We start from the raw sequence: 27,676 nt of genomic DNA on the forward strand, positions 1-27,676 counted from the left end.
CTTCACCTACCCTTTGAGTAGTAGGAAGAGAATAAAAATAACCAGCCATATCAGACACTGAGGCAGCTGATTAGCCATAAGGCTGGGCCATGGAAATCAGGTGGGATGGAGGTTTTACAAGTCAATCAAAAGAGAGGGTAAAAGGACAATGACTACAACAAATTCAGAGATAAACAAGCAAACAAACCCATAGGCCTGGAAAGGCTCTATTAGTGACCCTGAATAGAATGCCAGCCAGATAATGGGGTAATATCTTGTCATTTTCTAGCCACAAGACAGCGCGTTTATGTGAAAAGGGAAATATAAATCAAGGCCATTTTCTTAACAGGAAGATTTTAGGGAATGTTTTTTAGACATCATCCAGACATTCAACTCTTTTGAGCAGAGCCTGTTAGAAATACCAAAGCACTGCCTCAGGAATTTACAAGTAGGTCACAAAATCAGTCAGGCTGAAATGTTTCACTTTTCCTTTTGTATTTTCTACCATTAAGAAGGATAGAATTTCTTTGAGGTTTCCCCTTCTATTTCATTCTCTTCTTTTGGGGGAGGGGGCTTATGTGAGCTTAGACATCACCTTAGTTATCTTTTTCTCCCTGAGATTTTCTGCCTTTATTAAGCCTATTTAAGTTTATTTTGCTTTCTAAAATAAAGTCCCGGGGAGGGTTCACCTCAGCTCCATCAGATGGCGCTTTTAAATGTCAAGCAAAATTCACTAGTTGTATAAGTCTGTCTTGTCATTTCCACCCTGAGACAAAAATTAAAAACTTTACTTTTTAAAGTGACTTGCTGTGTATTAGTAACTCCTGAAATTTTCAAAATCCTTATAATTTGAACAGTTTATTGTAAAAGCCTTAATGGAATGTTAACAGTCTACTGTAAAGGCCAAATAGGAGGAGACAAAAGAATATGAAGCAGAATGAAACAATGTAAAAACTTAAGTTTCGCATTAATAGATAAAATCTATGACTTGACATTAGTTATTTAAAAGAAAAAGAAAAAAAAAAAAAAACCCATTGCTATTGAGTCGATTGCGACTCATAGTGACCCTACAAGGACAGAATAGAACTGCCCCATAGGGTTTCCAAGGAGTGGCTGGTGGATTCAAACTGTCAGCCTTTTGGTTAGCAGCCAAACTCTTAACCACTGCGCCACCAGGGCTCCACATTAGTTACAGTCTAAATAAGAAAGCAAAAAAAAAAAAAAGAGGTTTAATTTCCTTGGGTGCCTTTTTCTGGTTTCATACTTGAATTTTTTCCCCCTGAGTGGGCCAAAATATATATACAAATATTTTCCAGGAGAGACTATGCAATGCTATCATAACTAGAAATCCAGCCAACTCTTTCCACGGCTTCCCCGTTAAGACATGCGTGAGTATCTGTTCAGTCCCACTGGATTCATCTCTGGAGCCCAAGCAAATGGACCACAGTAACCTTTCTCTAGACAAGCAAGACAAGCATGTTAACTCAAGCAAGAAAAAAAAAAAAAAAAAGCAAGAGAAAACAAATACTACAAGGAGATGGTTCACATTTTAAAACAGTGGTTCTGAACTCTGGCTGTAGGTTAGAATTACTTAGCCCTAGTTGGAATCCAAGGAGCCCTGGTGACGCGGTGGTTAAGAGCTCAGCTGCCAACCGAAAAGTTGGTGGTTTGAACCCACCATCGGCTTAGTGGGGGAAAGATACGGCAGTCTGTTTCCGCGAAGACTACAGTCTTGGAAATCCTATAGGGCAGTTCTACCCTATCCTACAGGGTCACTCTAAATAGGAACTGACTCAACAGCAATGGGTGATGGGAGATAGAATCCAAATGATGACAACTCCCAGTGCCCAAGCCCCGCCTACCAACTCAGTCTCTGGGGGTGGAGCCTGGGCAGAAGAAGTTTAAGAACTTCTCAGGTGATTTTGATGTTCGCCTGATTGACAGCCACTATTTAAGAGGCTGAGGTCTGGTGGCACAGTGGTTAAAACTGCTCAGCTGCAAACCAAAAGGTCAGCAGCTCACGTGAGAGAAAGATGTGTCAGTCTGCTTCCATAAAGAATTACAGCCTTGGAAGCCCTATGGGGCAGTTCTATCCTGCCTTACAGAGTTTGCTATGAGCCGGAATCAACTAAATGGCAGTGGGTCTGGTCTGTCGGTTTAAGAGGTTCCCTTTCTCAGCTATAAGCACTGATAACCAAGGTAACCTGCTTGCTAATGATGGATGTAAAAGCTGACCTAGTCCTTTCCGATAGGATGGGCTTCTTCCCTCTCCCCAAAAGGTCAATCAATTAAATTAATGGAAAGAAATCCATTTAACTTTTTTTTTTTTGCCAGTGATTCTATCTCCTAATTATATGTACTTAACAGTTGTTTTAATAGCAAAAGCAATGGAGGTTCATTTTAGAAAATTTAGAAAATACGGAAAGAAAATAAATAGCACCCATCTTCCTATCAATTAAGGTAATCATGGTTAGCTTTTGGGGCATAAAAAATAAAATTTGGATCATATTGCCCATACAGTTCTGCTATCCAATTCTATGATACATAATGTGAGAACCTCTCCATGTCATTACACAGTGACCTATGACACTGTCGTGAACAGCTGCTAAGGGATCCATTGTTTGAACGGGCCATTATTTATTTATTTATCGGTGATTAATTTTTGCTTTAGGTTTATTCACAGACACGATTAGGACCATGATTCCTTGAATGACAAACTAAGATTAATCTGGTAAATACTAAAAGGACAAAACCGTGGTGTGATGGTAAAGGGGAGGGGGAGCCCTGATATGTACCTTCGCAAACTGCAGTGGTATAAATACTCCCACCATGGCCAATTTCAAGTTAACAACAGTTTCTTGAAACCAGAATATTAAACAATTGGCTCTTTGGAGCCGGCTCCAGCTTACCCTTAAAGAAAACTCTGGCTAAACTAAACCCTCAAGTCCTTCATTCCAGGTATGTTCTTCGGATGGTAGGGTGGGGTAAACACGGCAGTCACTGTAAATGAGGTTGAGCCACAGTCTCAGAGCCTCAGCGACTTTTTATATCTTGACTTTGGAGTTGTCAGGTAACAGTAATTTGGGCAACTAGATGCTGAAGGTCTACTAAGAGTTTTTAAAAAGGTATTAATGTAATCATAAGAACTAATGTAGAAAGCAAGTGTGGTTATACTGGAAAGACACGTTCTTTGAGTAGACAGGCTTGGGGCCTTGTGCAAGTTATTTAATTTTATTAAGTCTCTATTTCTTTATCTGTATATTGGAACAATACTATCTGTCTTGGTGGGCCTGGTGTTAAGATTAAACACAGTTATCATACATAAAGGACATAATAAGCACTCAACAAATGTTATTCCCCTTTCCCTTAGTAATTATACTTTCCCCCGTTGCCATCGAGTTGATTCAGACTCATAGCAACCATATTAAGATGGAGTGGAACTGCCCCATAGGGTTTCCAAGGAGTGACTGGTGGATTTGAACTGCTGACCTTTTGGTTAGCAGCCATAGCTCTTAACCACTTTGTCACCAGGGCTCCAATTATCCTTTAGATATTATTTTTAAAGGAGAAGGGTATGAATTGTTTTAACATTTTATTTTCAGAGAATTTAATCGTTTGTATTCAAATTACACATCTCCAAGATTTAAATCAGGGGCCAGCCAACCATGGCCCACAGACCAAATCCAGCCTGCCTTTTTCTTTTTGTATACACTTTTTAAATTTTATCTTGTTGTTGTTGAGAATATACACAGCAGAACAAATACCAGTTCAACAGTTTTTACATGTATAATTTAGCGACATTGATTACATTCTTTGAGTTGGGCAAACATTCTCACCCTCCTTTTCTGAGTTGTTCCTCTTTCATTAACATAAACTCACTGCCCCCTAAAGTTCCTGTTTAACCTTTCAAGTTGCTGAGGTGCTGCTGTTACTTTGATCCCATATAAAGAGTTCTTAAAAGAGCACAATGCTCAAGCAGCCTACTACCCGCTTCTGTAAATAAAGTTTTAATGGAACACACCATGCCCATTCCTTTATGTATGTCTATAGCTATTTTTATACTACAGTAGCAGACTGAAGAGGGCTGAAAGAGACTTCATGGCCTGCAAAACCTTAAGTATTTATTATCTGGTCATTTACCGAAAAAGTTTGCCCATCTATGATTTAAATTGTTCTAGGTGTTCCTTAAATGAATACTTTTTTTTTATATATTAAAAGAAAACAAAGAATAGAAAATGAAAAAGAAGATTCTCCTAGGATGTAGAAATTGCAAAATGAATTGTCATTCCAAGAACACTTCACAAATACTTGAAACTCTAAAATGAAGATGACCTCTAAGTCAGTTTAGTCCAGACAGTCTATTTTGAAGACTATTTTATAGATGAATTTTGCTACTAGAAGGCTATTATTTTGAACCAGGAACATAGCTTGAATATGGAGCTTGGAAGAGTGAATTTAGGAGGTGGAAACATAAAATATTATTTATAATCTGGCAATGAAAGTGACTGAAGCCACATTAGTCAGGCAAGAGAAGCTGATTTCTCTAATAACAGGTAAAATAACATTCCAAACATTGAAAAATGTATACACAATCAAAACTCTACAGGGTAAGGGGTTTAATAAACCATTTCCCCTGCTAATTTTTGATGTTTATATGGAATGTTCTTCAAGCAGCAAATAACTTACCAATGATCTTGACAGACTGAAAATGATACATCTTTACCACAACATAAATTAATTCTCTCAGTGGGAAATTGCTAAAATAGGCTAGGTGTCAGAAAGATTTCTTTATGTCTGAAGGAAAGGAAATGATTCCATTTCTTCCACACATTCTTACATGAAAATAGACTCTCACTTTTAAACTGTCTTTATTTTCATGGGGTTCTAAGGCACCCGTTACACTAATTGGGGTAGTCACGGTTATCTGGTGTTGGACATGAATCAGCCCACAACACCTCAGGTATAAAACTCACCCAGGTAGACACTGCCCCCATAATTTTTGAGAATTATTCATAGAAATGCCCAGAAAAGAAGATAACAGAATTACACTACCATCTAACAGCAGAATTCTCTTTCATTCCTTAGATTTATACCATAAACATTACACAAAGATCTTCTCAGAATAAGATATAAGGGAATCATGGTGGACCACCTAAGAAAATGGACAAATGTCTAACACAAATGAACCAATTCATCCTCCATAGAAGAATGGCCCTAGATTTTGTCCTAAAGTTCCTAGACCAAACCCCAGACCAAAGAGTTGAACATTTATTGAATGCTGGGTACATACAGGAGTGCTGGTGGCACAGTGGTTAAGAGCTCATCTGCTAACCAAAAGTTCGTCAGTTCGAATCCACCAGTCACTTCTTAGAAACCCTATGGGGCAGTTCTACTCTACCCTACTAGTTGGAATCGACTCAAGGGCAACAGGTTTGGTTTGGGAGCATACATACGGTAACACATTTAACTCTCACACAAAAACCTGTATCATGGGCATTATTAATGACTTGCCCGAGGTAATACTATTTGTAAAGGTCAAAATTCAGGATGAACTCCGGTCTGTCTGCCCTACCTCCCCATCCTTTCTTCAAAATACCCAATCCTGAACTGAACACAGGTGTCTGTCAAAAAGTTATCCCCTGTGTGGTTTAAAATCAGGAAAGGTTTATGTCAGGGTTGTATCCTTTCACCATACTCATTCAATCTGTATGCTGAGTAAATAATCTGAGAAGCCAGACTATATGAAGAACACTGCATAAGGACGACTGACTAAAAACCTGCAAGATGCAACCTTACTTGCTGAAAATGAAAAGTACTTGAAGCACTTACTGATAAAGATAAAAGACCACAGCCTTCAGTATGAGTTACACCTCAACATAAAGAAAACAAAAATCCTCACAACTGGACCAATAAGCACGATCATATGACAAATGGGAGAAAAGACTGAAGCTGTCAAGGATTTCATTTTACTTGTATCCACAATCAACACCCACGGAAGCGGCAGTCAATAAACCAAACAATGTATTGCACTGGGCAAATCTGCTGCAAAAGACCTCTTTAAAGTGTTAAAACGCAAAGATGTTACCTTGAAGACTAAGGTGTACCTGACACAAGCCAGGGTATTTTCAAATGCCTCATATGCATGTGAACAGCTGGACAATGAATAAGGGAGACCCAGGTAGAATTGATGCCTTTGAACTATAGTGTTGGCGAAGAATATTGAATACATCATGAATTGCCGGAAGAAGGAACATATCTGTCTTGGAAGAAGTACAGCCAGAGTGCTCCTTAGAAAGGAGGATGGCAAGACTTTGTCTTATGTACTTTGGACACATTATCAAGAGCTACTAGTCCCTAAAGAAGGACATCATGCTTAGAAAAGTAGAGGGTCAGTGAAAAAGAGGAAGACCCTCAACAAGAAGGACTGACACAGTGGCTGCAACACTGGGCTCAGGTACAACAATGATTGTGAGGATGGCGCAGGACTGGGTGTTTCGTTCTGTCGTACATAGGGTCACTATGAGTTGGAACCGACTCGACAGCACCTGATAACAACAATCAGAGCAACTAAGTTTGGGGAACTTAATAAATCCTTCTGTTGAAGTAAAACAACGTATATTATCAAATTAAAGGCTTGCAGATGCTCTGCATTAAAGAAGCTAGTTTAACTCATCATTTCCTCCAAGGTTATCTGGGAATCCCTTTTCCCCTTAACACCAATTCATATTTTATGAAATTAATGTTCTGAAAACACTCTTTGAGAAATGCTACTGTAGTCACCTCCCTTGACGGAAGATGGGTGAAAAAGAAATATATAAACTGAAAGAGATATTAAAACTTTTCACTCACAGTCAAGGGGGTGGCATTAAGGAGATGATGGTGTGATTACCAGCAGCTTCTCTTTGCTCATAGGATTGACCAAAATCTTTAGTTAAGACCCACAAGACCCTGCACAGCCTGGTCCCTGCCTATCTCCTCAGCTTCATCTTACATGCTGGTTATCCTCTTGTTCCGACCACCCAGCCTTCACCACAAAACTTTTGCAAATTTTGTTATCTCTGTCTGGAAGGCTCCTCCCTCCCTCTTTACCTACCTGACTCCTACTTAACCTTAAGAGGAAGCCCCTCCTGACTGGGTCAAACCTTTCTCTGGGTGTATCTTTATGTATGTAGCACCTGTCATGGTTACAAGTTTATATTTATTTGTGTTTTTATTAGATTAATGCTTGTCTATGGCCCTACAAGGAAACCCTGGTAGCCTAGTGGTTAAGAACTATGGCTGCTAACCAAAAGATTGGCAGTTCTAATCCACCAGGTGCTCTTGGGAAACCCTATGGGGCAGTTCTGCTCTGTCCTATCGGGTTGCTATGAGTCGGAATCGACTGGACGGCAATGGGGTTGGTGGTTTGGTTTGGTTTTGGTTTTGGTTTACAGCCCCATAAAGGAGCTCTGGTGGTGCAACAGTTAAGTGCTCAGCTGCTAACTGAAAGGTTAGTAGTTCAAATACATCCAGCAGCTCTGTGGGAGAAAGATCTGGCAATCTGTTCCCATAAAAATTACAGCCTAGGAAACCCTATGGGGCGGTTGTACTCTGTCATATGGGGTTGCTATGAGCGAGAATCAGCTCGACAGCACCCAACAACAACAACAACGACATGCCCCTAACTTAGGAAGGGTCATGAAAGAGGATATACTCCCTGTTATTCAGATGAGCGGAGCCCTGGTGGTGCCGTGACTAAGAGCTGCGGCTACTAACCAAAAGGCTGGCAGTTTGAATCCACCAGCTGCTCCCTGGAAACCCTATGGGGCAGTTCTCCTCTGTCAGAATCGACTTGACAGCAACAGGTATTCAGATGAGTAAACGAAGAAGTGGGGTCCTTCCAGCCTTCTCCACTCACTGCTGTCCAGGAAGGAGCAATGACTTAATGGATCACTGAATTGGGAAGAAGGGGCTAAGTATGCAGCAGTGCACCAGGCCTGGGTGAACTCTGGCTTGCTCCCCACTCGGGTGAGCTTAGAAGGGCAGTTTGGGAAATAAGTTAAATGCTGGGGAGATATACCGAGAAGTCCAGTTGTTACAGATGCACGCTCCATTCTGCAGTTTAACTTTATGCAGTGATAAAGCTGGTATTTTGGTGTTCGTATCTGACTCCTGTTTTATTTTACAATCGGTTCCACATTTGAGAGGGGAAGACAAAGCGTTCTTATTGACCCCCTGGAAAGTCGACATTCTCCACTGGACGTAAGCTCTTGGAGAATGGTGAGAGATGACCACTTTTTGCTTACTCCTGTAGTTCACCAGGATCCCTGGTGGCACAGTGGTTAAGAGCTCAGCTGTTAACCAAAAAGTCAGCAGTTTGAATCCACCAGCCACTCCTCAGAAACCCCATGGAGCAATTCTACTCTGTTCTATAGGGTCACTATGAGTTGGAAATGACTCAATGGCAATGGGCTTGGTTTTTTGGTAGTTCAGTGCTTTGCATAGTGCCTGGTACATAGTAGGCACTGGAACTATTTTTTTTTTAAATTATTTTATTATGTAAATTTTCAAAAATGCAAAAACAGAATGGTATAATGAACCGATCTGGACACCCAACCCACAGCTTCAACACTAATTGACATAAAAAAAAAAAATTTTTTTTTGACATATGCCAATCTTATTTCATCTACCCCACCCACATTGGCCTGACCAAAGACACTGTGTTACTTCATCCATTCATAACAAATGTGGTAAGGGCTTTCAAAAGTATCTATGAAGTCATCATATACATGTTAACACAACAATCTGTAAATAGTTCCTGCGTTAGTAATAGATGAATGAGTCAACATACTCTACAGAGACCAGTGAAGGGTCACAGAAGTGGCGTGTCTGAATCATCATCTGTCCCTGCTCCTTCTGCCCCCATACAGACAGGTGCACACAAATGTATGGGTGGATGAGTGCACGCACGTGCGTGCAATCACACACACCCTCTCACTTCTCATCATGAGGGACCAAGTCACTCACCTGTTGGCGTGCTGCTGCGGAATGAAGAGGAGGGGGTGATGGGCGGGGTCACGGGGGGAGTAAGGCTTCCACTGCTGTGGCGCGGTGGAGTAGACACATTCCCTCGAGACACCGAACTGGACAGAGTCAGTGAGAGCTTCGGCTGAATCTTCTTTTTCAGGGACTCCTGCTCTCGGCGGGCAGCATCCGTCATGAATCTGAAGCAACAAGAGAAGGTAAGTAACCTGGGCCATTTACAGAGCACCAGGGCTTAGGACCAGTTAACCTGGGAATTTGACAAATACTAGACCCTGAGAAGGGACTTGTTCACAGATCAGTCCCAGTATCAAAAACTGACAACTTCCCTTTTCCTCCAAAATGAGTTTATCTTCTATCTTGTTGTCTTAAGGTTCCTCAAAGGCAGGTCTATTTCTTCCCTATGGGTATTTTCCTTGCTAGAAAATTTATATACAAAGGACATACCTGTACTCACATCAATGACCTCATTACAAGATTTCCTCTCTTAGAAAGTCTCCTTTCTTTCAACCCATAGAATACCCGCCTCCTCAAAATTCTTAACCACTCCTAAATAGAGGGTGCTTCCATCCTCTGTAGTTAGGTAATATTTACTGTTCATACCACTAGCTGAGACTTAACACATATGGCCTCATGAAAACTCTACGTTTTTGTTACTCTGTGCTCTCATATTGTAATTTGCGTTTTCAAACTTCTTTTAGCTGACTGAAGGTCTTGCCTCCCCTGACCATCAGCCTGAAGGAAAAGACTCCAGGCCCTACCATCGTTCCTCGCACACTGCCGTGTCCACCACAGTAAACATCGGCCAAATGACTGAGCAAACTTCCCCACGAAGAATCAAGAGGAGAAGACAGCAGTAAAAGGTTCAAAGTTATTCTCTCAACATTTCTCTTCTGCCAGTAACATTCAGAGAGTGTCCTCTTCTCACTGTGTTATCTAACATTTCATAAATTCATGTAATATGAGGTTCAGAACATATTATAAAATGTCATCTCTTACCCAAAGAGCACACATCCTTTTGTATTACAGGCAGACAGACTTTGTCTGCTGCGTTTTTGGAAACTGCGACAGAAAGCACAGTGAATAAAGAGTCTCTGGAAGTGTTCAGGTAACAAAACCACCACCTGTGCCCACCACCCAGGCTCAGAAACAGAACATCGGCTTGTCCCTAGGCCTCTCTGTGGCCCCATCAATTGTGTTTTGACTGTTTCCATACACTTCATCATAAACCAACTCCATTCACTTACACATGGTATTTTATCCAATCCATTCAGTCTGCCTACAAAATTTCTCAATGTTTTTCTTCACTACACTATGAAGTTTAGGAAATCATGGATAATTCTCATGCACAGTCAAAGCTTAGAGTTACCAAACACCCAATGAAACAACAGTGATAGTGTTACAGTGTCTTAAAATTTCTACGTTTATACTTGGAACATGGATGGCACATTTCTTGAATGGCTTCTGCAATACAGTCTAGATATATAAAGTTGTTTTTATACGTACAACCGAACTGTAATAAAGCTACATGCTTTGCCTTGAGCTATTAGGTCGTGTGCTACAAGATGGTGATGATTTAAAAAGAAGGACTACAATGCAAAACAGAATTGCTTGCACCTGGCAGACAGGTATTCATTTATTTTCAGATACAAAGTTGGTTTTACTGCTCTTACAACTTCTTTGTTCCCTCCTCATAAACCCCTACTCAAAATGTGGACTCTCAGAGAAAAGCAAGGAACCAGTGCTTTCTTTTATTATTCAAAGTAGAGCTACTAACTGGCAGAGTGCTGAGCTTCTCAAATTGGGGTATGTAGTATGCCAGGAAGTGGGCAAAACCACAAGATAAACATGCTGCTTCTTCCAGGAAGATCAATTATGCTCAATGGTAAACAAACAAACAAAAAAACTAAATCCATAGCCATAGAGTCGATTTCGATTCATAGCAACCCTATGGGACAGAGTAGAACTACCCCATAACGTTTCCAAGGAGCAGCTGGTGGATTCGAACTGTTGACCTTTTGGTTAGTGACCAAGCTCTTAAACCACTGCACCACCAGGGCTCCATTCTTGATGTAATTCAAATTAGTTTTTAAAATAGTAAAATAGACACAGATATGCTATGGAGTAGAATAAAATGTTTACACCTTGCATTTTAACTAAGAACATGGTATCTGGAGTCAGACAAGCCAGGGTGAGCTGAGGCAAGTTAATAAACCAATAACTATATTAAAAAAAAAAAATAATAACAGAAATCTTTTCCCCTTCTGCATGAGAATTTGACCTTTGGTTAACTCTGGTAACTTACTAAGATGTACATCAACTATGCTATGAGGCAACACTACTTGTGGTAAATTACATCTGGACTGGGGACAGCTAGAAACAATCTATACGCTCCTGACAGGAAGCCAGAGCTTTGGGCTTTCTTAGCACGGAGACTGAGCACTGGACATGTCTCTTGTGCAGACCCTGAGAACTACGCCTGTGAAGTGTCACAGTGGCTACTGACACCTGTGGGGTTCAAGGCTTCTTACGCCAGAACAGCTCCCGCCCCTGCCGGAGGTATATCTCATCTCTCTGCATCTGAGCTGGCTGCTCTGCGTGCTGCTGCGAGGACTCGGGAAAAGAAGGTCCGCCGCTGCCCCGCTGGTAAGCAGGGGCTCTATCCTCTAACCTTCTGAACAGACCCAGTGCCAAAGGTGGCCGGCGGGTGTGTCTTGTGAGTCTGAATGTCTATGACCTAAGAAGACGTGCTGGTAACACGCGCCTGCTTCACAGGACTGCTATGAGGATTCAGTGAGGTCACATATATACTACCTGGCTCGAAATGCAGAAGTATTATCATATGGTTATGTCTACATATTTTGTCTACCTTACTTAACTTCAGGTTTCTTGAGCAGATGCTTCATGTTTACGGCTCTGGTATATGCCTCATGTATAGTGAAGCTCCACTTGTGGAATGTCTGGCTGGGAATCCGACCAGATAGTGCACACACACAGTCAGATAGAAACTTTTTGCCCCAAACTGAGGCTTCTCCCTTGTCTTCTCTCACTCTGGTTAAAAAGTATCAATAGCTCATGATTCTTACTGTAAAACAAATACTCTCCTACAGCTCAGACATAAAAGAACCACGGTATAGTCACACACACGGTCCTCCACCATCACCCCTGCCTGGGTTTGGTCAGTTACACATGACAATTTAGTTTTGGCTTATAGTTTGAGTAAGTTTTAGAACAGGGAATGAGGCACCCACTGTAAAAGCATTAAACATGAAACACACTCAGAAAGCACTGCTGCCCTCCCTTGCCTCCCTCTCCCTCTTCTGTCCTGAATTGGTGATTGTGAACTTGGGGATCCGAAAAACAAAACCCTCCAAAAAAACACCAAACAAAACCAAACCCATCGCTGCTCAACGGGTTCCAACTCACAGCGACCCTGTAGGACAGAGCAGAACTCCCCCATAGTGTTTTCAAGGAGCAGCTGGTAGATTCCAACTGCCAACCTTTTGGTTAGCAGCCAAGTTCTTAACCACTGTACCACCAGGGCCCCACAGAGTTGGCTGCAGTGGGTGGCGCAGTGGTTAAAGCAACTGACTGCTAATCGAAAGGCTGGCAGTTCGAAACCATCAGCGGTTCCGCTGGAGAAAGACGTGACAATCTGCTTCCGTAGAGATTTATAGCCTTGGAAACCCTATGGGGTCTGCAGCCTTATTGGGGGCAGGCAGCCCTGGCCCTGATTCTGGATCCACTTCCTACCAGACAAGCCATCTTAGTCAATCTGTAAACTTGGAGATACAACCCATAAATCACAGCAACCTTGCTGTACCACTACACAACATATTCCAGGTGACAACACACATGCGCAGGGCATACAAATACCTTGAGAATGCTGGTTACAACTGGCCAGTTTCCCCCCTACCCTATCCCACTGTTCTTCCCCTTCCACTCATTCATTATAACTTTACCTATTTTTTGAGACTTACTAAACCTTGAAGTTCTTAAGCAATGTTCCATCATTACAGCTGTCTGTTAAAACGTGGGCAGATTTCCAATGGCCAGGAAATCATCTGGGGAGACAATTTTACTGTTTCCCTGCACACAGAGAAAACTGGATATTTTTGAAAGAAAAAAGTCACCTGAAGTACTTTCCCTGTTGACTAACAGCCTGGAAATCTGCGGTCAGGCAAAGCAATGTTTTCATTTTGAAACTGAAACCACCGTAAGATTAATTTTAACTTTCCTACAAATCAGAAATGCCTAAGTTACTTTAATTTAATATGGTCATTTGTAGTAGTATTTGTTATTGCTAGGGGAAGCACATATTCCTAAAGTAAATTTCCAAGACTCCCTTATAAATCTTTTAAATCCTTAGACCACAACGTTCATTCAGTCTGACATGTTAAACATGGAAATATGAATATAACACACCACAGGGGGAAAATGTCAACTGCTGGTCCAGGGAGACCAGTTTAAACCACAAACTCAGGAAATTTACAGTGTTTGCTGGAATCTGGACAGAGATTCCACTGCTACCTGACCCAATGGCCAAAATATGAGTGTAAGTGTCCTGCTGGGGAAATGAGCCGATGTCCACAGGCGCTGGAGAAAGCAGAATTGGAGGTGACCACTCCAAACACTTCAGTCTCTCTTTGGAGAATCTTGAACAGAGTCCAGACTCTGACACATGTGGTGTGGGCTGGCTGTTATTACTTGACTCTGGAGAGGGCGTGTGGTCCGGGGACCTGAGCTGTGCCTCGTCAAGTCACAACGCTTTCTGTCTGGCCCTGATTTTTCAATTTTTTAAAATTGAGGAGTTTCGGTTTAATGGATATACAGAATATATCACCCCAAAGGTCCTTCCCAGTTCTAACAGTGAATGATTCCAGCAATACCACAGTGCAGTGTTCTTCAGAATTTTTGACCTCCATCCATTATAAGAAATATATCTCATATTGAGACTCAGACACACATATGTATAAGAAGGTCTGTAATCTGCAATTTTAAAATGCCCAAAGCCTTGAAACCTGGAAAGTTTTTTTTAATTAGTTTGGCGCCAAAACTCACTGAAAGACAAGCGCTAATTTGTACTCTGAAAGGCTATTTACACACTTTATTCATCACATTAGGTGTAAACATTCATATGCTTCACCGCATAAATATTAATGTGTTTGACTGCAAGGTGCTGCCCCAGGCCCTGCTGGAATTGTTATGTAATATGCAGTATTTGTACTGCTTTAACTTTCTAAGATCTGAAGAATTATGAATTATGAAACATTTCTGGACTCAAGGATAAGGAATTGTGGACCTGAGAATATTTATGTCAGCATCTGAAATAAACTTTTCATGAAATAATCCTTATTAGATGGGATAAACTCTGATGTTTTTCTCTCCTATTTCATTCTAACACACTATGCTGGATCATGACCACCACACTGATTTCTTGACCTGCTAACAGGTCACTAATGAAAACATTAATGCGATGGTTAAGAAAGTGGGCTTTGGAGATAGACTGTCTAGGTTCTACCTTGTGCTCTATAGCTGTGTGACCTCAGGCAAGTTACTGAATCTCTCTATGCCTCAGTTTTCTCATCTGTCAATGGTGATGGTAGCTGTGCCTACCTCACAGGGTCATTGTGAGAATGAAATGAAATAATACATGTAAAGCATTTAGAACAGGGCTTGGCACTTTGTGCTTGGTAAATATCAGGTTCCTGGTTCATCCTATCCATAATAGACGTGAAGGACACTTACTCTGGAAACCCTAGCTCACAAATCTTTCATCTCTGACACCTATGCCAGCAGTTTGGTTACTTCTTGGCTATTACCATCATGAGCTGCCACTCAAGAAAGAGGGTCTCTGTGTATGAACACCCACCTGTACTGATTCTGCAGGCATTTATTAAGGTACTCCTGCAATCTGGTTAGTGCAAACAGTTAAGCGCTTGGCTGCTAAGAAGAAGGTTAGAAATTTAAGTATACCAAGAGGTATCTCAGAAGAAAGGCCTGGCAATCTATTTATGAAAAATCAGCCATTGAAAACCCTATAACCTGTACTGAGTGTCTCCATGAACCACTGCCTCCTCCATCTTGAGACCAGAAGAACTAGATGGTACCCGGTTACCTCTACTGAATGTTCTGATCAGAGACATGATAGATGAATCCTGATACAAAGGGAGAAAAATGTGGAATGGAACTTCAAGTTCCTAAAGAATCCAGATTTAGTGCACCTATTGAGGTTGGAGGAGACCTCAAGACTACGACCGTCAGTTGCTCTTCAAACCTTGAATTGAAACCACCCTCCGAAGTCACCTTTAAGCTAAGTAGCAGTTTAGCCCAAAGAGTAAGATTGTCACCCTTGAGTAATGTATTTAAGAAAAAAAAAAAAAAGTATAAAAGACCAAGGGTCGACAGCTATTTTAAAGCACAGATGAGAGGCTGGAGGTCAGGGAGTTTAAGTAAATGGAAGTGAAACAACTAGAACAGAAATAACTAGAATGCTGACACAATGTGAAGAAGGTAACCATTACGTCTAGAAACTGTGGAATGGCAGTGGGTTTTGCTGAGTATATTTTCACCCCTCCAAAGAAAACTTTTTTAAAAAAGAAAGAAAACCCTGTGGAGCACAGTTCTGCTCTGACACACATGGGGTCGGCATGAGTGGTAATCAACTCGACAGCAACTGGTTTTGTCTGCCATAACAGGCAAATTCAAGTAGGTGACTTTCTGGTAGGTAGGCTACAACGGGAAGGTTCCTCTCGTTAGGGACAACATACCGAGGGTGGTGGGGGGGGTCATCTATAAACCCACGCACTTCCTCTTTACTTCCCTGCCTCGATGTATCAAGAATCAAATTGTAGAGGGCTTTTCGTGCAGGATGAGCAGGAGAAGGTACTCCATGGGGCTAGCTGATGCTTCCCTCCCCCTCATTTATTGAGAAGTCTTTCTATCCAGTTAAAGGCTGTCCTGTACTTCGGAGATTCATAAAGTTGCACAAGCCTCTGACGTGGCCCACAACCAGACCTCTGTACAAAGAACCAAGTCCAACTATGCATTTGAAGTTCAAAAGCTTTGTTCTGCTTTTTTCAATGGCCCTTTGGGTATTGCCATTTTTCAGTGAAAACAAGTTTGTGAAACCCAGAAAGCCTTTGAGGAAAGCTGCTGGGAGTTGGCAGATACCACGGGATTCTGAGCACTCCCAAATCTGGTCATTCATCTCTCCAGACAACGGGATTTCTGACATGACAAGAATACAATCAAACATTCCAGTGTTGAGTCCAACCTGGAGGTTATGGGCCTGTCTTTTCTCTGGCTAGTCCTATATGCAATCCAGGACAAGCATGGACAGAGAGCCAGTAACTAAGCAAAGCAACCCACGGGACACTCAAATAAAGGCTGTGGGAAATGACAATGGGACTAATGGGTACATCTCAGCAAGCGATCATATGTGGCCCACATGTCAAAGAGTCTGGCCGCTCTGCTTGAAGCCCCAACATAATGATGGCTTTCAGAACACATATCTGCTAATAAATTCATGGGACAGATCTTCTCATTTTAGCAGCAACTTAAAACCACAGTGAAGCTGAAGGAGTATTTGGTTAAAACAGCTGGCCAGTGAAACCTGACCTGGAAGCTTCAAGTGGTGCGATCATTGTCAGCGCCCCCTCATGGACAGAATGGTCTTTGCTGGTGATCCGGGACTTAATACATGTTCTTCTTTTCAGTGGCTGAAAGGAAATTTGGACCTACAAATGACACTAGTATCAGAAAGTTTCTTGTAATGTCTCAGATGATCGTATGTTTGACTTCTCATCTCAGAGCTATTTTTGACTTCATGATCTGAAGCCCATGGTCAACTTTGAAGCTTCATAAAAATTTCTGCAGTGTCACCAAAACTCTGAGCCTCTTTACTGTGCTGCTATTAAAATTTTAATGCAAAAGAATAAAACTAAAAGCAGCACCAGGAAAAACCCACTCCATCTGAACACGTCAGTTGGATACTTGGGAGAGGGTTTTGTTAATTTCATCAGATATTCACATGGAATGTGGGCACAATTTAAGTAACCTGGCCAATGAATCAAACTTCGTTCTAAGAGACCAAACCAAAGCTGACAGATTTGTTGCAGTAAGTGATATGGTTTTTTGTTTTTTTTTTTTCCTCTTTGCTCTTCTTAACCAAGTTTATATGTGGCACATATGGAAGGAGGTAGTTCCTGGTCTTTTAGGAGTTCTAATCTAATCTGTGCAAAATACATGACATCAGGGCAAGCTAATTTCATCAGACTATGTAGCAGGGTTGCAATGAGTTGGAATTGACTTGATTGCAGTGGGTTTGGGTTTTTCTTTTGGGTATGTAGTTGGCTTTGCTTATAAATGTTCTCTGTATTTTGGGGAAAGGGGAGAAAAAGCGGGGAGGGCAAGGAAAAAAGACAAGAAGTGATCTTTCCCTTAATCTACTCTCTTTAAAGACAAATTTTGTTTTATTTATTTTCTTTTCCTTTTTTTTAAAGGTGGTTACAATTAGTTGGTGGTTCCCTAGGTGGTGCAAATGGTTAAACAATTGACACTAGTGGAAAAATTGGCCCTTTGAAAGCACTCAGATGCGCCTTGTAAGACGCAAGTCACAGCCTTGAAAACCCTACGGAGCAGTTCTACTCTGCACACATGGGGTTGTCGTGAGTCGGAATTGACTTGATGGCCACTAACTACAAGAGTTAACTTACATTCTCCATAGTGTACTATAGCTTCAATGGCCTAAAATTTTTAAAAATGTTTAATAACTAACATTGAGTTGCCACTTTTCATATTGCCAAGTGTACCTTATCTAACTATCATCTATATCACCTGTCTCTCATTAAAAATAAAAGATATTTTAACACAAAATACGAGGGCATCTCAGAATAAAATAATTGTTTTTTGAGAAAGACGGTCCTTTATTCTGAGATTATAATAAAAATAGGAAAGAATTTATTTGAAATTTTTTGAAACGCAGAGACGCTACCATATAAGATTTCATTTTATCATTTTGTAATTATATCACGCTTACATTATGATATATTGCTTACAATAAAATATTGTTAATTAGTCTCTAGATATAAGTTATTAAAAAATATATAACTTATCCCCCCATCATTGTCATTGCTAAAATTTCCATTTCAAGGAATGTTGGCCAAAATGGAACTCTCTTTAATTCACCTCAATCCATTTAGAATATGCTGGGCAACATGTAAGAAGCCAGATACAAAAGCACCTGAATCTAGTTGCTTGCCCTTTTCAAGAGCCGGAAGAAAAATGAGCAAGAGCTGAGTGTCCTCCTCCCGAGGGACACACTGAGGCCCGCTTCCTGGCCCCCACACACCCAACCCCAAGCAACTGGAAGACTGCAGACCAATGGAAACATCCTCATGAACAGTGTTCTAGAGACTATTAGATGTTCCGTGGACAATGCTTAGGAACCAATTTTCTTTCTTTTAAACCAGTATATTTTCCTGAATTTAGCCCTCAAATGAAATCTATGCACCAAAGCTAAATAACTGCAATAAATACACAAAGTCTCCTTCCTGAATACCATTACTTTGTATATTTCCAATAAGTATTTGGTATTTTCTTCACAACTGAGAAATAATACAGTCAATCTTCCTTAATGAAAGCTCCGCTTCAGGTCCAACAACCACAATTTCAAGCCACAGATCAGCATAAATTATCAGTGAAGCAATTAGTTTTGATTTATTTTAGTCTGAGTAAACCATGGTCTTTTTCATCTTCAAGGCCAAGAAAAAAAGCCACTTCTGAAAACTACAACCACAACTCTTTGGTTTGGAGGCCAACTGGAATATGCCTCTTGGCAACTCTCTGTCATCCTTTTCATTCCTTTTCTATTTCCATCAAATTGGGAAAACGATAGCTATTTCTCACACATGGCTTTCATTGCTAATTTGACATCCACGTAAAAAACAATGAATAAAACAAAGAAGTTGTATTTTATGAGGCCTTGTGGTATCAAACTACAAATAGCTCTTGAGTTTGCTTGTTTTGCCTCCTCTGGAAGTAAATTAAATGATTTATTTGAGGTTTCAACATAAACTGCTAATAAGATGATGCATAACTCTCCCTATGAAGTGGGAGAAGTTTAGAAACTGAAGGAAAAATTGGATTTAGGGCCTCTAGAGTTTTAGTTCTAGTATCATTAATGGCTAGGAACATAGTACGGTGATTTGAAGTATAGACTTTGGAGCAAGCTCCGAATCTGATTTATTAGGATCCAAGCTTGGGCAAATTGCCTTGGGTTCCTTACTTATAAAACAGAGGTGACCTTAACCATGGATAACTTCATGAGGGTTATTGTGAAGATCTCATAGGTAAACACATGAGGAGCACTTGGCCCAATGTTTGCCACATAATACTCAATATACACCAGGAAGCCACTGAGAGTCATGGTATTTCCACGGGTGTTGGCCCTATCCTACTGACCCTTACCCAGGAATTATGAGAAATCGTTTATAAATGTTCAAGAGGCATCTGACTGGATAGTGCCTACATAAAAGGTTATTTCTGGGAGGAACCTATGGAGTCCACAGATTGGCTTAGGGAGGTATCTGAATCTGGGGTCAAAAGTCTGTTTCTAAAAAAAAAATGAGAACTTCTCTGATGGTGCCATGACCTTCTACTCAGGTGAGTTCCTTTGACAAGAAATGGGTGACAGTTAACATTTTGATAAGAACAAGTGACTCCCACAAATCCCAGCAACTCTAGCACCAGAGGTTGGGTACATTGGAGGACTCTCTCTGGTTAATGAAATACTTGAGCTGAGAAAGCGGAGGGGAGGCAATTGAGATGGTAAAGGGCTGTCAATGTAAGAGGAGGTCTCAAACAGGTAGGGTTCGTTTATGCCCCCATACAATGGCTCTAGTGCCACTTCTAATCTACTCTGTACATGACCAAAAAAAAAACAAAAAACAAAAAAAAACCCAAACCGGTTGCCATCGAGTGGATTCCAAATCATAGTGACCCTAATAAGACAAAGTAGAACTGCCCCATGGAGCTTTCAAGGAGCACTTGGTGGATTCAAACTGCTGATCTTTGGTTAGCAGCCAAGCTCTTAACCACTACACAACCAGAGTGTCCCTGTATATGACAGGCATCACTAATTGATCACAGCATACTTACCTTTGTTGCATTTAGATTCTGCCTGAGAATCTTCCTCAGCACTGTGGTATAGACAGCCACTAACAACCTATGAAGGTGACAAATGGACTGGCACATGCCTTACACATTTTCCCTATGTCCACTAATATTCCAGGACAGGCATGTAGTCATCGTTGTGTGCTGTTGCATCCATTCTGCCTTAACAGTGATCCTATAGGACAGAGTAGAACTGCCCCATAGGGTTTCCTAGGCTGTTAAACAGGGGCAGATTGCCAAGTCTTTCCTTCCGAGGAGCAGCTGGTAGGTTTGAACAGCTCACCTTTTGGTTAGCAGCAGAGCGCTTAACCACTGTGTTACTGAACACAATGAGTTCGCCACTTGTACTCTCGTTAAGAATAACTATAGTCAAGTGGATTTGAAAGCAGGCATAGTTTAATACTCACCCCAAGTAGGAGACAGGGAGATCATTCTCAAAGCACTGTCTTCCAGAACAAAGGGCTGGGAGCAGTTATATACTATACAGTAAAAGGGAAGTTATATATATTCATTAAACGCTTGGGAGATAGCACGCGTATTTAAAAGAAGGGCTGGGCTAAGACTTAGCACATAAGTGTCGGACCTCTCTCTTCTAAACTGGGCCTGGGTTTTATCTGGTGACATGTCCGGCATTTCTAGTTCCTTGACACAAGTTTCTTGGTTCCTAGGCTGGACTCATTACGGGACGGGGACACCCAATGGTCAACCAAATCGTTCCCATGCCTGCGTGGGATTCTGGTTTTAATTGGTTTGCCTAAAAAACAATCCTTAGGAGAAGCGTTAAGGGAAATCTGGTTGTTTATCCTTGAAAATTTAGTTTCAGGTTGAGATACCAGTTTCCTTGTGTCTGGCCTAAGCCATATCTTGTTTGCTTTGGAATTTTTACAGCCTCTGTTCACAATAGGGTTAATCTGACTTCAGGACCCCAGACCTGTCTCAACTGCACCACCAGGGCTCCTTGCAGGCCAGGCATATCCTAACTCAAATGGCACACATTTTCCCCACTCTCAGAGAATCAGAAAGCCAAGATGGCAGACAATAACACATCTCCTTCTCATTTATTTTTGTGCATATGTGACTTACTTACATACAGTGCAGCAATCAGTAGGTTAGCATTATTTGGGAATAGAGGACAGTCCACAACATTTTTTTCTTAAATGGATTAATCCATTTAGGCAGTGAAGCCATTTGAGGGGCAAAGCAGTGTTCCTTCGCCAAGGGTAGTTCTGCAGCCATCACAAGCTGACAGACCTCAAGGCGCATGGGTTGTGGGGCTGATTTTTTCAAAACAACCTTTTCCCTTTGTCATAAAAATGTTAGGCTCCTTCCGGACTAAAGAGTTTCCTTCTCCCTGTTTTCTAGGAGCCAGGCCTATGGTAAATGTGTTCAGATTATTTGGTTATTCGGGTAAGTACACACATCAAATGACTGAATGATTCTTTAAAAAAAAAAAAAAAAGAAAGAAAAACTCTCAGGGGACATCTAGCTCAATTGGCATAACATAGCTTATAAAGGTAATGTTCTACACATCCTACTTTGGTGAGTAGCTTGTGGGGTCTTAAAAGCCTGTGAGCGGTCAACTGACATACTCCCACCCCATCTGGAGCAAGGGAGAATGAAGAAAGCCAAAAACACAAGGGAAAAATTAGTCCAAAGGACTAACGGACCACATCTACCACAGCCTCCACCAGATTGAGTCCAGCATAACTAGATGGTGCCTGGCTACCACCACTGACTGCTCTGACAGGGATCACAATAGAAGGTCCCGAACTGAGCTGGAGAAAAATGTAGAACAAAATTCTAACAAAAAAAGGCCAGAATTACTGGTCTGACAGAGACTGGAGAAACCCCGAGAGTATGGCCCCTGGGCACCCTTTTAATTCAGTACTGAAGTCACTCTTGAGGTTTACCCTTCATTCAAAGATTAGACAGGCCCATAAAACAAAACAAGACCAGCCAAGGGGCAAGGACGAGAAGGCAGGAGGGGACAAGAAAGCTAGTAAATGGGGAACCCAAGGTCGAGAAGAGGAGAGTGTTGACATGTTGGGTGGTTGGCAACCAATGTCACAAAACAATACGTGTATTAATTGTTTAATGAGAAACTAATTTGCTCTGTAAACCTTTATCTAAAATACAATAAAAAAATTTTTTTTAATCAAAGAAACGTGAACATCCATGCCTCTTCCTTTTCTTGCTTAAGAGTTAACCCAATGAGTTTGTGAATATTAAACATACTTGCTAAACTGTAAGCTGTGTGTAAGTGTAGGGTATGCAGAGGATGAGGGTGTTGATGATAGTGATAATTTAAACTTTTCATTAATTTCAAAAATACACAAAACTAAAGAGATTAGTATGATGAACCTCCACACTATCAATATTTTGCCATCTTGTTTAAATGTTCTCTTCTCCCTTTTTAAGGTCATGGTTATTGATCATTCATGTATTTCTCATCCTATGTTCACAATCACTAGAGAAACATACAGGGATTAAAAAATGGAAGGGAAAAAAGGGGGAAGGAAAAGAGAACAAAGGCAGAAAAAGGGAAAATCTTCAATACAGTCCTTGGGAAATATCCAATGTAGATTCAAAACTGAGTAAAATGGTCAGTAGTATAACTGCAGTTTTACACACACACACATCACAACTATAATGCTTGCAAAGTTTGAGCACTGTTATATAAATTATGTACTGTTGAATGATACACTGAAGGTTTTATAATTTGGAAAATTTGAACCAATAACTCTTCCAGGTTTGGGGACCTTTAGAAACGTCAAATAGCATACTGCTTTACACACAATAGTGGTGCTTCTGGAGTCTTTTAGGTTGGGGGTGGGGGAGGAATGATACAAAACTACTACTAATACTTTGAAATAAATTAAAATTTTTATTTTACAAGATCCCCTAGTCACCCTTCCCCCACATGCTCCACCCCAAACGCAGCCCACTAAGTGGGAATTTACAGATTACTGGGGGGAAATACATATATATATATATATATATATTTTTTTTTTTTTTTAACTTTTCAAGAATGTTACTCTACTTACCTGCTAAAAAAGTGTTTCTTGGAGGGGTCTGGGACACTTCTGTGGATTTGCAAAGAGCAGCCTTCATTTGCATGCCAAAGGTGCTAACATCAGCTAGTTCCCAGAAAAACTTGTGCCCCACAATTCTGTTTATCCTGCTAGTTTATCTTACCAAAGCTTTTCTTCACAGGAGTACAGGCCCACATTTCAGGCCAGCCAACTTGATTATTCCAAACCCCTAATTAGTGTAATTAAAGCTCTAATGGATTGCAGTCAGGATATAAACCATGCAAGCTCTCTTAAAAACCTGTACCTTGTTGTGTGTGGAAGAATGGTTCACACCAGTGGGCTTCCTGTTGGTTGACTGAAGGTCTCTGCTCTCCCAGAAGGCCCAGGCCACCCAACACCCAGGACATTTCTGATGCTGCAGGAGCCTCTTCCATCAGGCTCACACATGCAAACTAAGCTGCCCTCAAGTGTCTATGGAAGCTATTGGGCAGCGTTTTCTAATGGGAAAACCTCTCAAAACTCCAACAGATGTCAGCCTCATGGGGATTTTCTCCTGTCATTATGGCTGAAGAAACAAGGCAAATACCCTAACTAAATAAGATAACCAGAATGTTCTTAGGAAGCTAGTAAGATAGGGCTAGAGACATTTTCTTAAAATTGTTGCTTCCTCAGGACAGCCCCTCACCTAGCCCATTTCCTGAAGTTGTTTTTCTCCTCAGAACTTCCTTAAAAAGAAACAGCCATGAGTTAGCTGGAACCAGCTGAAACCGGTCTTAGCCTTCATCTTGGCACTCCAGATAACCTTTAGCTCATTAACTGCCACCGAACAAACAAACAAAAAAACCAAACCCAGTGCTGTTGAGTTGATTCCAACTCATAGCGACCCTATAGGACAGAGTAGAACTGCCCCATAGAGTTTCCAAGGAGCGCCTGGCGGATTCGAACTGCTGACCCTTTGGTTAGCAGCTGTAGCACTTAACCACTATGCAACCAGGTAAATTCTCTGCCCCTGGGTGGAGAGCTGACATGCTAATGAACAAAAATGGCTAACTTCCTCTGGTTTTGGGAATCGAACCCAGGCCCTAGAAAATACTTAATCATTCTGGAATGTTCTGTGCCTCCACGTGCACGATCTTGTATTTTGTAATTGATCTTGCCTATATAAATCAGCCTTAACAAGCTGCCTGTGAACAGTCTTGGAAGGCACTTAGCCCCAACTGTCTCCTTGCTTGGCCAATCAACAAAGTTGCCTTTTGTTCTCCCCAACTCAGTCTTTGACATTTTGGTCCTGGACAGAGTCACGCTGAGCAGGACCCAGAGTTTCCAGTAACACCAGGATGGTGAGACTTTGACTCGCTAACATGCAAGACCAATCGCTAGAAAAGGACATTGTGGTTGGTAAAGCAGAAGGCCAAAGAAAATGAGGGAAATCCCAATAGATGGACCAACACAATAGCCAAAACAACTGACTCAAACATATCAACCATCATGAAGACGGCGTAGGATGTTTCCTTCTGTTATACATAAGGTTAAAATGAGTTGGAGCCAATTCAATGACAACTAACAACAAAATAACTCCAAGCAACTAACAGGACCCTGTAAGATCCTGCAGAGCACTCTTGTATTAACTCTGCTGGAGAAAACTGCTCAGTTTTTCAATAACCAACCCTCAAAGGTCTACAGCTTTGTTCTTGTTGTTAGATGCCGTCAAGTTGTTCTGGCTTCTAGTGACCCTACGTACAACAGAATGAAACACTGCCCGGTCCTGCACCATCTTCACAATCATTGCTACATTTGAGTCCATTGTTGCAACCACTGTGTCAATCCATCTCACTGAGGGTCTTCCTATTTTTCACTGACCCTCTACTTTACCAAGCATGGTATCCTCCACAGGCTGGTTCCTCCAGATAACATGTCCAAAGTACATGAAATGAAGTCTCACCATCCTCCCTTCTAAGGAACATTCTGGCTCTACTTCTTCCAAAACAGATTTGTTCCTTCTTCTGGCAGTCCCTGCCTGGTATATTCAATATTCTTCACCAACATCATAATTCAAAGGCATCAATTCTTCAGTCTTCCTTATTCATTCTCCAGCTGTTCACATGCATATGAGGTGATTGAAAACACCATGGCTTGGGTCAGGTACACTTTAGTTCTCAAAGTGACCATCTTGGCTTTTCAGTCCTTTAAAGAGGTCTTTTGCAGCAGATTTGTCCAATGCAATGTGTCATCTGATTTCTGGACTGGTGTTTCCTCCAGTATTGATTGTGGGCCAAGTAAAATGAAATTTCTAACTCCAGTATTTTCTCCATGTATCCTGATGGTGCTTAGTGGTTCTGGGTATTTGTTTCTTTATATTAAGGTATAATCCATACTGAAGGCTGTAGTCTCTGATCATCGGTGTTTCAAGTTCTCTTCACTTTAAGCAAGTAAGGTTGTGTCATCTGCATAACGCAGGTTGTTAATGAGTCCTTCTCCAATCTTGATGCCCCATTCTTCATGTAGTCCAGCTTCTTGAATTATTTGCTCAGCATACAGATTGAATAAGCACAGTGAAAGGATACAACCCAGATGCACAGCTTTCCTTTTTTTAAATCAAGCAGTATCTCCTTGTTCTGTTCAAACTACTGCCTCTTGGTCTATGTACAGGTTCCTCATAAGCACAGCGAAATGTTCTGTAATTCCCATTCTTTGCAATGTTATCCATAATTTGTTATGATCCACTCAGTCAAATGCCTTTGAGTGATTAATAAGACACAGGTAAACATCTTTCTGGTATTCTCTGCTTTTAGCCAAGATTCATCTGACATCAACAATGATACCCCTCATTCCACATTCTCTTCTGAATCCAGCTTGAATTTCTGCAAATTCCCTGTTGATATATTGCAGCAACCATTTTTGAATGATCTTCAGCAAAATTTTACTTGCATGTGACATTAATGATATTGTTTGATAATTTCTGCATTCTGTTGGATCACCTTCCTTTCTAATGGGCACAAACATGGATCTCTTTCAGTCAGTTGGCCAGGTAGCTGTCTTCCAAATTTCTTGTCTTAGACGAGTGAACACTTCCAGTGCTGCATCTGTTTGCTGAAACATCTCAATTGGTATTCTGTCAATTCTTTCAGCCTTGTTTTTCGCCAATGTCTTCAGGGCAGCTTGGACTTCTTCCTTCAGTGCTGTTGGTTCTTGATCATGTACTACCTCCTCAAATGGTGGAATGCTGACCAATTCTTTTCGGTACAATGACTGTGTATTCTTTCCACCTTCTCTTGATGGTTCTTGTGTCGTTCAGTATTTTGCCCATACAATCCTTCAGTATTGCAACTCAATGCTTGAGTTTTTTCTTCAGTTCTTCCAGCTTGAGAAATGCTAAGCATGTTCCTCCCTTTTGTTTTTTAATTCCAGGTCTTTGCATATTTCAATATAATACTTTGCTTTGTCTTCTCCAGCTGCTATTTGAAATCTTCTGTTCAGTTTTTTTTACTTCATTATTTCTTCCATTTGCTTTAGCTACCCTATGTTAAATGGGAAGTTTCAGAGTCTATTCTGACATCTATTTTTTTTCTTTTCTTCCTTTCCTGTCTTTTTAATGACCTTTTGCTTTCTTCATGTATGATGTCCTTGATGTCATCTCACAACACACCTGGTCTTTGGTCATCAGTGTTCAATGAGTCCAATCTATTCTTGAGATGGTCTCTGAATTCCAGTGGGATATTCTAACGGTGGTATTCTGGCTCTCATGGACTTGTTTTAATTTTCTTCAGCTTCAACTTGAACTTGCGTATGAATAATTGATGATCTGTTCCGCGGTTGATCCCTGGCCTTGTTCTGACTGATGACCATGAGCTTTTCCATCATCTCTTTCCACAGATGTAGTTGATTTAAGTTCTGTGTATTCCATCTGGCAAGGTTCACGTGTATAGTTTCTGTTTGTGTTGTTGAAAAAGATATTTGCAATGAATAAGTCGTTGGTCTTGCAAAACTCTATCATGCGATCTCTGGCATCATTTCTATCATCAAGGCCATATTTTCCAACTACAGATCCTTCTTCTGTTTCCAACTTTCACACTCCAATCACCAGTAATTATCAAAGCATCTTGATTGCTTGTTTGATCTATTTCAGACTGCAAAAGTTGGTAACAATCTTCTACTTCTTCATCTTTAGCTTTAGTGGTTGGTGCGTAAATTTAAATAACAGTCACGTTAATTGGTCTTTCTTGTAGCGGTATAAATATTATCCTATCACTGACAATGTTGTACTTCAGCATAGATCTTGAAATGTTCTTTTTGATGATGAATGTGGCACCAGTCCTCTTCAATTTGTCATTTCCGGCATAGTAGATCACATGATTGTCCAATTCAAAATGGTCAATGCCAATCTATTTCAGCTCACTGATGCCTGGGGTATCAATGGTTATCCGTTCCGTTTCATTTCTGATGACTTCCAATTCTCCTAGATCTGTACT

General features: G+C 40.9%; 1 protein-coding gene across 1 annotated transcript in view; it reads right to left on the reverse strand.

Moving 5' to 3' along the window:
- Nucleotides 1-27,676, reverse strand: part of JAZF1 (JAZF zinc finger 1) — a 377,709-nt gene that overhangs the window by 58,054 nt on the left and 291,979 nt on the right. The window contains exon 3 of the mRNA XM_064290103.1: nt 8,986-9,182. Coding sequence (XP_064146173.1) covers nt 8,986-9,182 — 197 coding nt within the window. The remainder of the gene's footprint in view (nt 1-8,985; nt 9,183-27,676) is intronic.

The sequence above is a fragment of the Loxodonta africana genome, chromosome 8, assembly GCF_030014295.1.
Source record: "Loxodonta africana isolate mLoxAfr1 chromosome 8, mLoxAfr1.hap2, whole genome shotgun sequence".
NCBI classification, from domain to species: Eukaryota; Metazoa; Chordata; class Mammalia; order Proboscidea; family Elephantidae; genus Loxodonta; species Loxodonta africana.